The following is an 11,868-nucleotide window of genomic DNA, read 5'->3' as shown; positions in this document are numbered from 1 at the left end:
AATCACCAAGCTATATATAGTTGACCGTATTGGTGGGATGTTAAGGGACAAAAATCCTGCTGCCAATTACCTAAATAGATGCACATATTCAGTAGGAAGGGGTGGCAATGATTACAATGATAATTACTTCATGTCACAATTATACCCTGCAAGCCGCATTCATACACCCCAGAACAATATGCCACGGTTCTTATTCAACGTTTTTCTCAGCTATTAAAGGTGAATTTTTTTTCTTAATTTGTCTCTAAATTAATTAAATTATAACATCTTCTTTATTTTCACTTCATGCTAGTAACTCTTTTTTCTAAAAAAAAAATAATAATTAAAAACTAGAGTACTCTCCACAAGCAAGGAGCTAGCGAGAAAGATGATCTTGTTTGGGCTGCCCTCCAAGGGGGTGCTCTCCAGGTGATGCGGCTATTTATGGCACAAATGGGTCTTCCTCGTACGTCATGTGTGGATTACATCAACAATGCAGCTCATGAACTTCTGAACACCAATAACTCGAGGGATGCAAGATTTATCCATGTCACATGCATGCATGCATGGGATATATATATACAACTTCAACTAAACGCAGTTTGATAAATGTCGTAGCATGAGTTAAAATTTGATTTCTGACATGATTACATTTTAAAATCAATTTCAGGTTTTAGGGTCGCAAATGCTCCATGCATGCATGCATGCAGTGAAGTCGATCGATCGCCTTGAGGGATGGGATGGCAAGATTCACTCCAGCACGAAGTCCGACTAAAATTTATATCCAGCCCGACCTAACCTATACAAAGTCTTTCAATTCAATAATATCTAAAAAAGGGTAAATGCCCCTTTCCCCAATCCAAAATTGCGAGCGAATGATACATGGGAGTAATTGACTCGTGGTCTGGGACCTACGATGTATCGGGTTTTAATAATAATAAAAAAAATTAATTTAATGTGACCCAGTTAAAAGTTAGAATTAATCTATTACCTGGTCAGCTCAAGAAACATTCGGTCAAAATTTATTAATATCTTAGTATTTTTATTTTTTATAAAATAAAAAAAAATTAAATTAATTGAGATTAACCAATCTGACCACCTTGCCTAGGTTCGAGATTAAAAACCATGATGTGTATATATATATATTACATGGTAATGATGTAGACAATGACAAATTAAATTATACGTGTCGCAGTCATCTTGGCTTTTGACTAGGGATGGTTTTGTCCATTCATCCATGCCATGAAATGGCCTGGAAGTTTCCACCTTATCTTTACTTTGTTGTGTGCCACTAAGGTTTCGTCGCATTCGGTTAATCCACGCTGCAGTAGCAATCAACCCCTCCTAAAATTTCATCATTTCATAAATCACACACACAAAAAAATATTGTTGTTTCACTTATTTACTGATCACAACCCTTTTCTGTGCTCAACAGTTGAATTTTTGCATGTAAAGATAAACTCTTTTTAGACTTATTTAATCGATTATCCCTCCAATTTCTTTTCATGACATTTTAATTGCCATTGTTAAAAAATTAATTCAATAATTTTTTTTAAAATATTCTAATAGGATCATAAAAATAAATTCATATTATTTTTTATAACATATCTTTAGATAAAATTTGTTTACACCTCAAACTTGTAAAAACTCATAACTAACTTACACTTACTCCTTTTAATTTAATTAAAAATAATAAAATGATAAGATTCAAATTTATAATTATTTAGTTAATAAAAAATTCATATCATACGAAAAAAACATTTTAATCTAATTATCTAATAACTTCATGAATAACTTTATATTATTCTCTAACATAATGAAAATTTACTTATTCATTTTGTTAAGTATTTATAATTATTCATTGAATATTTTAAAGTTTCTCATTTTAAAATTAATCACCAATTTTAAATTGCAAGAAGCAATTATTGGTTTTTTTTCCTATATATTTTACAGGCGTCAACTCTCAAGAGTAGAGACTTAAGTTCATGTCTTCAAGTTAATAACCACTAAATAATAAAATTACCATTATTTTCACTCATCGAAAAAGACTATTATCTTTCTGATTTTTTTTTAAAATCCATGTGATGCGATCTCCTCTCCGAGACACTTTGGAATAAATAAATAAATAAAATGAAATAAAACAAAAGGTAAGAATTATTATAGAGCCGCCTTCATTCCGGGCGAACGTCCACGCTGACATGGCAAGTTACTAAATAGGCAGAACCATAGCATTACGGTACTGCAAAAGCAGCAGATCATTACCTACCTTCCCTTACGCTGACATGGCCCCTTTCCTCTCCCTCCCTCCATAAAAAATCAATCAATGAAATACCACCCCCGTTTCCCTCCTCTGTCACTTGCATCTGCGAAATTAATTAATTGTAATTTCTAATTCGATTGAAACCTCAGGGTTTTAATTGATTCTTAGATCCTCCACACTCCTTTTTATAGAATTTCAGCTATCTGTTTCTCTGAGAGAAAATGCCGTCGGTGTACGGAGCTCGATTGACTACATTTGAAGATTCTGAGAAGGAGAGCGAGTATGGATACGTTCGCAAGGTAGATTCCTTTTCTTTTCTTTTCCTTTTTTCTCAATTAATTATTAATCTCAAGTAATTACTTAGATCGAATTTTTGTTCTGGTTTTGATTGAACTTATCTGATGACCTGTTTCTGTTGATTTACTGCGATCAGATCGAGTTTTTGGATTTATGTAAAATTGATTTCGTAGTTGAATTTCGAGCCGCTAGATCTGTTTTTTAAAGGTTGTGATCCGTTGAGATACGTAAACTCGAGTGATTATTGATTTTCTAGAGATCTTGTTAGCCTAGTTGATGGTGTTAAACTGTTAATTATAAAGGTAGAGATTTGAGGAACTGTGAAGTGGTTGTTAGCGTTTCAATTCTGTGTGCTTTTATGCTTTTTTTAGCTTGGATTTAGCTCGATAGATATTGAACTAACTGATGTTTGTTTCTTGTTATTGCTTGAGCTCGAAGAAAAATGTTTATGCAGATAACAAATGTTTAAAAAATAAGATCTGATTTGTTCGGTTCGTATTTGTGCGTTGGTTGGCTCACTTGCACAGATTAAGATTTAATTGCTATATTTCTAGGACGTGAGCTACTGATTGTGATGCATGATTGTTAGTTCAACTTTGGTCTTTCATGATTTCAATCTAAATTCGATGCTGTTTTCTAGGCTCAACGCATTTTCCTGGTTTTGTCTGACTAACTTGATGTGGTTTTGACAGGTATCAGGGCCAGTCGTGGTTGCCGATGGCATGGCTGGTGCAGCTATGTATGAGCTGGTCCGTGTTGGGCATGACAATCTAATTGGTGAAATTATTCGTTTAGAAGGACATTCTGCCACAATCCAAGGTTATTTACTAATGCGAGTTCTTGATAGTTAGAATACTGTATTTCATGCATCATCCTTCTCATTTTTTGAGCGGTTTCATCATTTAATATTGTGTATCTGCTCTGCTCACTCCTGGATCCCTATTTTTTAAAAGGAAAGAAACATTTTTCTTTTATTTACTGAGGTGCCTGGAATGGAAATGAATGTTTTTGTTCTCTCTGTTGTCAGTGTACGAGGAAACTGCTGGTCTGATGGTGAACGACCCTGTACTTCGGACACACAAGGTGATCTCACTATCTTGTATTGTCATGTTTTTTTCTGGATGGTATTGTGACTGCATCAGTTCATTAATTGTATGTTGATCTTACAGCCTCTATCTGTGGAGCTTGGACCAGGAATATTGGGGAATATTTTTGATGGAATTCAGGTTTGACAGTGCTTGCCTTATTGTCAAATTCTGATTTAGTAATTAGAATTACATTTTGTTTTCTGTTAATCAGAAACCTTTATCAAAAGCCTTCTGAGTTTATTCTTTGCTCACGCTTTATCAAAAAGAAAGAAACAAAGTTTGTGCTTTGGTTTCTCTCTCGAAATTTATAGTGGTTAACCATTCACCTACGTTTTCTCATCAAAATAGAGGCCTCTGAAAACCATTGCAAGAATATCTGGTGATGTCTATATTCCTCGTGGTGTCTCCGTCCCAGCACTTGACAAAGACACACTCTGGGAATTTCAGCCTAAAAAAATAGGTGACTGCTGGAACTTTGTTGACAAATGACAATAATTGTTCCTTCAATTTCTTATGTAGAATTCCACTGACTTCAGTTATGCTTAACGTTGGCAGGTGAGGGAGATCTCGTGACTGGTGGAGACTTGTATGCTGTAAGTTCTTTATTTGAACCTTTTGTTTGTTGAACTCTTTTAGAAATGTGTGGTTTGGACATCTTTATTTTTTATTTATTTATTTATTTTTGCATTAAGTTTAACATAGGATTTTGTGTGGATATTTTCCAATGCAGACTGTATTTGAGAACACTCTAATGCAGCATCATGTTGCGCTCCCACCTGATGCTATGGGGAAAATCACTTTCATTGCACCTCCTGGTCAATATTCATTGAAGGTTTGTCTCTTTCTCTTCTTTGCCTCATTAAAATGATAATTACACAAGAACACATCTGCTTTCCCTTTTTTTTTCCTTGTATGATGCATATCATATAGCGCAGTGCTTGCATGTTACATAACACTTTGATATGGAGTTTCTGAATGATGAATTTGGGAAACATAAACTGCATGCAAATGGCATTTGGATCATTCTCTAGTCTCCTGGGTTATAGTTACCATTTAGTTGAGATTTATATTTATGTTAATTTTCTATGACTTCTAAACTGCACATTGACATTTCATACATAGATCTGTACACTGACTTCTGCTTTTGTAGGACACTGTGCTAGAGCTTGAGTTCCAGGGTGTCAAAAAGCAATTTACCATGCTTCAGGTTTGTTGTAGCCAAACTCTAGATGAATTGAAATGCTTGCATCCTGATTAGAAATTTTTTCAAATCCCACCGTTCTTCTACATGCAGACTTGGCCAGTACGTTCTCCAAGACCAGTTGCATCAAAGCTTGCTGCTGATACCCCTTTGCTTACTGGGCAGGTATTTGCCTTCATTCTAAACGCATTGGTTTTTTCATCTATTGCTTTCTCTTTTAGTAATATGAGTTCCCAATGACTCTGTTTTGTTTCAGCGTGTCCTTGATGCCCTTTTCCCCTCAGTTCTTGGTGGAACTTGTGCCATACCTGGTGCATTTGGTTGTGGGAAGACTGTCATTAGTCAAGCTCTTTCCAAGGTGAAGCTTGTCAATTCCTCGTGGAGCTTACTCTGATGGTTGTGATGATGGGGTAGTTTGGTTGATTCATTGCTTATGTTTGTTTGTGCAGTACTCTAACTCTGATACTGTTGTGTATGTGGGTTGTGGAGAAAGAGGAAATGAAATGGCAGAGGTATACATTTCTCTCACTTTATTCGTCAATCCTGTTTTATGGTTTTTAAGATTTTTTTATCTAGGGTAATCGATTGCTCAGGTGCTCATGGATTTTCCACAATTGACCATGACTTTGCCTGATGGCCGTGAAGAATCTGTCATGAAGCGTACAACCCTTGTAGCGAACACCTCTAACATGCCTGTCGCTGCTCGTGAGGCATCAATTTACACAGGTAACACCATCTCTTTTATGTAAATATTAAACAGAATAGAGGATGCTATGAAGAGTAATCTCTTTTATCTTCAGCCCTTGTGCCTATTCTTTCTTGTTAGCGTTATTAGAGAATTCAATGCAGTTGGTTAGTTAAGAGCTGATGTGTTTGGAACACATGCATCAGTAGATGTTAGTAACCGTTTGTAATTCAAGAAAAAGGAGGTAATTTTTAAGATATCAGATTACTGTCACAGGTCCTTTGTCAGAGAAGCAGCAGCTCTCTTATGAAGCACATATAATATTCCGAGAAATAAATGGTTGCAATTTGGGCAATACAATCCACACCCTACCATTACACCTGCCGGCTGCAGACTTTAGGCTATTTAGACCACATGTGCAGTGGACTGAAGAACAAAACTCAAACTTGTAATTTTATTGCTTATGCTAGAAGTTTCATGTTTGTGCCTGATTTGCATGAATTTGAAAATTCTATGTATTAGATTCATTTATTGTTGGTGATGTTCTGTCTTATCGAATGCCTTGTGTTGATTTTCTTCAACTTGTGGGTGGATGTGTTGTTCTCAGGAATCACTATAGCTGAATACTTCAGAGATATGGGCTACAATGTGAGCATGATGGCAGATTCAACATCCCGTTGGGCAGAGGCATTGCGTGAAATTTCTGGACGGCTGGTTAGCCTCTACCAACATTTATCTCAATGCCTTGGAAGAATTTTTGAATGCTTCATATGTTAGCGTCTGATATATTGCAGTGTTAGCTGGTGCCTCTGTGTGGTCTATCTCATTTGTAGCTGACATGCCATTTGTCTGTGTTACCTTGACTTGCATATCATTTGCAACCTTTAATGCAAAAAATAACTATGTTTTTGTTAGCTAGATTTGTCGAAGCTGGATAAAGTTAATACTTAATGGTTTGTTCCAACATCTTATTAGGTGCTGGCCTCCACAAGTGATTGGCAATATCATCAGCTGTTACTGTTGATATTGGATTACGGATATATACTATTCTCATGATTGATTCTTTGTATGTTGTTATTTATTAGACAAATGAAGTAGTTGAGAAGTGAGAACTATGATCTATTATGCTAATTCTTTCATGCATATTGTGAAATTTGTTTTTATCCTACTCTGATAAACTCTAATTGCATATTTCTTAATTATGTTTGCAGGCAGAAATGCCTGCTGATAGTGGATACCCTGCTTATCTGGCAGCACGTTTGGCCTCCTTTTATGAACGTGCTGGTAAAGTAAAATGCCTTGGTTCGCCAGAGCGTACGGGTAGTGTCACAATTGTTGGTGCAGTTTCCCCACCTGGAGGAGATTTCTCAGATCCTGTTACATCTGCTACCCTCAGCATTGTCCAGGTAATTACAAACTATGTTCACCATCTTTCATACTAGAAGCAATTAGCACACCATAGATTGCTGAGTAAAACAGAGGGTTCAGTATTTTTTTTTCTTAGCATTCTTCCACGACCTAAAATTTTTTATTTAATTTTTTTTTGTGAAAAGCTTGAAATAACTTGTTGCAGTAGGCAAATAATTTTTTTTAGGTTGCCTGATATACAGTAAGACAAGAAATAGAAATTTCAAAATTGAAAGGAAAAACCATAGAAAGATATGTTTAATTAATCAAGCCAACTTGAGCATGGCTGAATTACTGATCAACAAGCTGGAAAGCATAGCCTAGGCCCAAAAATGATTCTGCTTCAGTGATCCAGGTTAAATTTGAAGTCCAAGCACATGTAATTTATACAGTCTCAAAAATGATACGTTCCATCTTGATGCCATTTTGGATTTTTTCTCCCAAGCTTTATTTATTTATTTATATTAAAATGAGGTTATTCATTTGTACTTTTGCAGGTCTTCTGGGGTTTGGACAAGAAACTTGCACAAAGGAAACATTTTCCTTCTGTAAACTGGCTTATTTCCTACTCTAAGTACTCAGGGGTAGGTTTGCAATTTTTCTACAAACTCTTCCCTTTGTTTTTCTTTTGAAATTATAATTATTTGGATGGTTATTGGATATTTCATTCATCGCATCCTATATTCTATGGAACCTGTTCATATTTAATTAGGTTGTCCCTCTTTTGTTGTCAGGCTTTGGAGTCATTTTATGAGCGATTTGATCCAGATTTTATCAACATCAGGACAAAGGCACGGGAAGTGCTCCAAAGAGAAGATGACTTGAATGAAATTGTCCAAGTATGTTTTTTTTTTCCTTCAAAATTTTCTTCTCTTCTGGTTTTCTTAGCTCCAAGAACTATAAAATATGTGATTTACCTGGAACTGTTGAAGAAATATATGGATGAATCCTGTGAACTATATGATGGGGGTGTTGTTTCAGTGTTACCTTTGCTGCAGAACCTTAATTGTACGAGTACTCCATGTCTTCTCTTGCACTTCTAAATTGGTTGATTTGCAAATCTTAATTTGGCATAAAAGATGTTTGGTGGAGATTGGTCACAATTGGCGGTTATGATACTGTAGATCTCCATGGAATTATGTAGAGTTTCACTGTAGTGGCACTGTTATTTGGTCTCTATTTCACCCTTACTTTGAGGCAAATATGGCACAGCACATCATCCTTACTATCTCGGTTTTGCCATGTGACAAGTTATGAAGAAGTTAATATGGTTTCTTTTGTCTGCTTGAGATTGAATAACCATGACTTTCTGGATTATTGCAGCTTGTTGGAAAGGACGCTTTAGCTGAAACAGATAAGATCACCCTGGAGACTGCGAAACTTTTGAGGGAGGACTATCTTGCTCAGAATGCATTTACTCCGTATGCCCCAACCTCATTACTTGATCTTTTCTCTATCTTTCATTTTGAGTAATTAAGATTTATCATAGTGCTGCAATCCTCATCTTTGAATGTGTGTTTGTTTGGCTGGTAGATATGACAAGTTCTGTCCTTTCTACAAGTCTGTTTGGATGATGCGCAACATCATTCATTTCTGTAATTTGGCTAACCAGGTAAATTATCCCCCTCCCCTCTGGAATTCTATCGTTTACTGTAAGTATTTGCAAGTTTGCTTGCTGTGAGAGGAGTCTGGGCGTTCTTCTTCTCTTTTGTTATACTTCAAGTTTCAGTAGTCAATAATTGTAGGTCTGATATTAAAACTCACACACCTGCTCACAACCTGTAGTGGGTATAATATGGTTTGTTCTGGATCTTTGATGAACAAGTTTGCAATTCAACATACAGGCTGTTGAGAGAGGTGCTGGGATGGATGGTCAGAAGATATCATACAGCCTTATCAAACATCGGTTGGGGGATCTCTTCTATCGTCTAGTGTAAGTATTATGTACTTCTGGCAAGAATCCCCTAGTGAAAAGCAATGCTATACAGAAATCCACTAGAATTGCCTTCTGATATTGTCATCTGTCGATGTTGCAGGTCTCAAAAGTTTGAGGATCCCGCAGAAGGGGAAGCAGTTCTCGTGGAAAAATTCAGCAAGTTGCATGAGGATTTGACTGCTGGTTTCCGCGCCTTGGAGGACGAGACTCGATGATCGAGGTGCTCCAAATTTTGGTTATCCAAGGAGTATTTGTGGCAGCATGAGACCAACAGCACTTGAACTATTGTATTTGTTTGTCTGAAGAATCAGTGTTGGTAAATTCGTTAACGCCACTTTGCGGTGCTTGTAGACTTTTGGGTTGTGGTGCTTGTAGCCTGTTGGGTTGTGATAGCTACTGTGTAATTTGTTTATTCAAATTGGAGTTGTTCTGGGCAGTAAAAGACTAAACCGTTCCTTGTGTATTTATGCAATAAGGTTTGTAATCAGGCAGTGTCAAATCCCATAATTTATCTTATGTGAACTTATCATTCCGAAGAGGAACTGTTTTTTTAATTTTTTGTGAACTTCCGTTGTATGCTTCTCTAACTACTCTTCCAATATACTTGTGACACGAAAGCTCTGTCTGTCTTGGGCATGGGAAGACTCGTGCATAAGGTTTTGACTATGATGTGTTTAGGACAGGTCAATTGTCATCTCATTGAGAGATAGTGACACCGGTGAAAAATCTTACGAGGCACAGGATTGCATCCTATTAATCTTTTTTTTTTTATTGGATTCATTAAGAAAAAGACAAACGGGAAGAGAATAAAATTTATGACCTAATATGCAAGCCTTCTAATCACAGCCTTGTTGCACGGGATTGTGAGGCCAATACATATTTAGGACAACTATCGACCTGAAAATCCTTCATTAACATGCAGATTACACAAGGCTTGTTTTGCTTGAATGAGTGCTTTTAGAGCAAATGATGACGCGCCAGGAAAGCAGAAGCAGCACTATGGAATACGATGAGCACGGTCGATGGCACCGGCTCTTAAAAGAACCGATTACTTGAATTAGGATTGCTGTTGTTCCTTAATCGGCGAGCACTAGTTTCCTAAAAAAATTTACACTTAGAAAGAACTCCTAAAAGATCTGCAGGCTGGATAGGGTTTCCCCTGAACCCAATACCCAATCAACACGAGTTCTGTGCACCAATCAAATCCCCTTTTATGCTCGGATGACTGGAGGACTCCGTATCCATGTTCAGTTTTTGAGCTTTTCTTCTTCTTCCTTCCTTTAATCCATCGACACTGGCCATGATAATTTGGCACGGGCAACACTTAACAGACGCAGGCAGCTTACCTTACATAGAAGACTGTCAACAGCACAACCAGCAAATTTCATAAACATAATAGAGTACCTTGAGAGTAATGTGAGGAAAAACTGAGTGGAGAAAGGTAAATATAGAAATCTTGGGAAACATAAAACCACATGTTTGCCACAATTCTAAATTTGAAATTACAACGAAGAAGATGGATCTTTTAGCCAGGGCCAACTTTAGGAATGTCATAGTGCTCGCTCATGTTGGCCAAATATTGGTTGAAATCTTGAATCCTGTCACGATGAGATTTATCAGCTTCTTTCGCCATCCTATGAACATCAATTCTCTCTCTCTGCTCAATGTATCGTATCTCTGCAGGTGTGAGATGATCAATGTAAGAAGCAGCCTTTCCTTCCTCGCTCGCTTTGCCTCCATCATTAATATCTTCCTCATTAGGATCATCGGTTGGTTCTTCTACGCTTTGGCCTATACCAAATACCAACATCAATCGATGATCCTCTGAAATTAAAGTGGAGCAGTAAAATATAACATAACACGAATTACATGAAAAGGTTAATAAGGAGCAACACATCGTCTTTTTCACAGAGACAGCTCTATTATTGGGATATTTCATCAGTTCATATAAATCGAAGATTACCACAACCCAAAAACAAAGAAATCAAGCCAGCAATCAAGATGTTTCTCTGGATGACGTGTGTGAAATAAAACCAAAATGATTGTGCTTCCTAATTTCTGCATTCTCCGGAGACATGATAATCACCAATGAGTTAGAAAAATGCCCTGAGAACAAGAAGTAGAAATAGTACACGAGGTTATTCAGCAACCATTGATTTCGAAGGCTGCTAATCACCCTAAACTTTGGTTTAATTGAGTTCTATCAGGACACACGATGACAGTGTTTCCTTCAAAAATCTGTATTAAATTTTATAAACATAGATAAAGACGAAGAAGAAAACAGCAGCACGGCAGGCTTGAAAGTTCACACAGAAAGCACAGCACAAGCACAACAACAAAAAACAACCGAGGTGCATTTTCTACGAATGGGAGTGACCGCCCAGATTCAACCCCAGAAACGAAACTAATCCCAGCCTCTCCAAAGACTAACAGCTTACAAACAAGAAATTAATAAAGAGGGGGTTTTTAGAAAAAAAGGAAGAAACCCAAACCAGTAGTAAGCTCATTATGGATGACGGGATCAGAAGAATCGACTTGTTTCTTAACATGTTTCTTCTTCTTCTTCTTAAGGCTGCCAGCTTTCACATCCAAAGCTTTCCCCTTCAGCTTCAATTTCCCACCCACAACATTCTCATAACCAGACATTGATTAATCGATCGATCTTCTTCTTCTCCTCTGTTTCAACATTGATAAGAAGCCCAGAAAGGTATTAATTTAGGCTACAAAGATAGATTTAAAGCATCGAGCGAAGAGATCAGATCAGATTGATTCGTGGAAGTAAACCCTAAAAACAAGTACCTGATAATATTAGCTTAATCCGTTCCCGTTCAGGCGATGGGAATTCTCTCTTCCGCTAACCAGCCGACAAGACGTCACAGCTCCACAGGAATGGAAGGACTCCTATAAGTAACCGACTTGTAGTTGGTGTTTACATTTGTGGGCCTTTGAATACATGGACCGACCCAGGTTTGGGAGATGGCTCGTCACTTGTTTTCTTTATTTAGCGATTAAGAC

The 11,868-nt window shown here is 37.0% G+C and overlaps 2 protein-coding genes across 2 annotated transcripts; one reads left to right on the top strand and one right to left on the bottom strand.

The window, feature by feature from the left end:
- Window positions 1-2,231: 2,231 nt before the first annotated feature.
- On the top strand, window positions 2,232-9,389 carry LOC7455516 (V-type proton ATPase catalytic subunit A). Its single transcript, XM_002315335.4, has 20 exons — window positions 2,232-2,538; window positions 3,229-3,355; window positions 3,564-3,619; window positions 3,706-3,762; window positions 3,973-4,084; window positions 4,180-4,217; window positions 4,355-4,456; window positions 4,775-4,831; window positions 4,919-4,990; window positions 5,082-5,183; window positions 5,275-5,337; window positions 5,419-5,551; window positions 6,118-6,224; window positions 6,722-6,916; window positions 7,415-7,501; window positions 7,652-7,756; window positions 8,241-8,338; window positions 8,451-8,529; window positions 8,762-8,850; window positions 8,954-9,389. The coding sequence occupies exons 1-20, from the start codon at window positions 2,461-2,463 to the stop codon at window positions 9,066-9,068; spliced, it is 1,872 nt and encodes a 623-aa protein (XP_002315371.1). The 5' UTR covers window positions 2,232-2,460; the 3' UTR covers window positions 9,069-9,389.
- An 824-nt stretch (window positions 9,390-10,213) lies between these two features.
- LOC7469465 (uncharacterized) lies at window positions 10,214-11,868 on the bottom strand. Its single transcript, XM_006378813.3, has 3 exons — window positions 11,653-11,868; window positions 11,346-11,529; window positions 10,214-10,644 (listed from the first exon to the last, which is right to left on the bottom strand). The coding sequence occupies exons 2-3, from the start codon at window positions 11,497-11,499 to the stop codon at window positions 10,379-10,381; spliced, it is 420 nt and encodes a 139-aa protein (XP_006378875.2). The 5' UTR covers window positions 11,500-11,529; window positions 11,653-11,868; the 3' UTR covers window positions 10,214-10,378.

This window comes from Populus trichocarpa, chromosome 10, assembly GCF_000002775.5.
Source record: "Populus trichocarpa isolate Nisqually-1 chromosome 10, P.trichocarpa_v4.1, whole genome shotgun sequence".
Taxonomy (NCBI): domain Eukaryota; kingdom Viridiplantae; phylum Streptophyta; class Magnoliopsida; order Malpighiales; family Salicaceae; genus Populus; species Populus trichocarpa.
This window is presented reverse-complemented; position numbering and strand designations above follow the sequence as displayed.

What these genes read in the sequence shown, in the direction of transcription:
- LOC7455516 (XM_002315335.4), top strand. Translation starts at nt 2,461, where the DNA reads ATGCCGTCGGTGTACGGAGCTCGATTGACTACATTTGAAGATTCTGAG. An exon ending in ACATTCTGCCACAATCCAAG is followed by an intron (nt 3,356 to 3,563) that starts GTTATTTACTAA and finishes CTCTGTTGTCAG; the next exon opens with TGTACGAGGAAACTGCTGGT. An exon ending in AGCAATTTACCATGCTTCAG is followed by an intron (nt 4,832 to 4,918) that starts GTTTGTTGTAGC and finishes TTCTACATGCAG; the next exon opens with ACTTGGCCAGTACGTTCTCC.
- LOC7469465 (XM_006378813.3), bottom strand. Translation starts at nt 11,499, where the DNA reads ATGTCTGGTTATGAGAATGTTGTGGGTGGGAAATTGAAGCTGAAGGGG. An exon ending in CCATAATGAGCTTACTACTG is followed by an intron (nt 10,645 to 11,345) that starts GTTTGGGTTTCT and finishes TATTTGGTATAG; the next exon opens with GCCAAAGCGTAGAAGAACCA.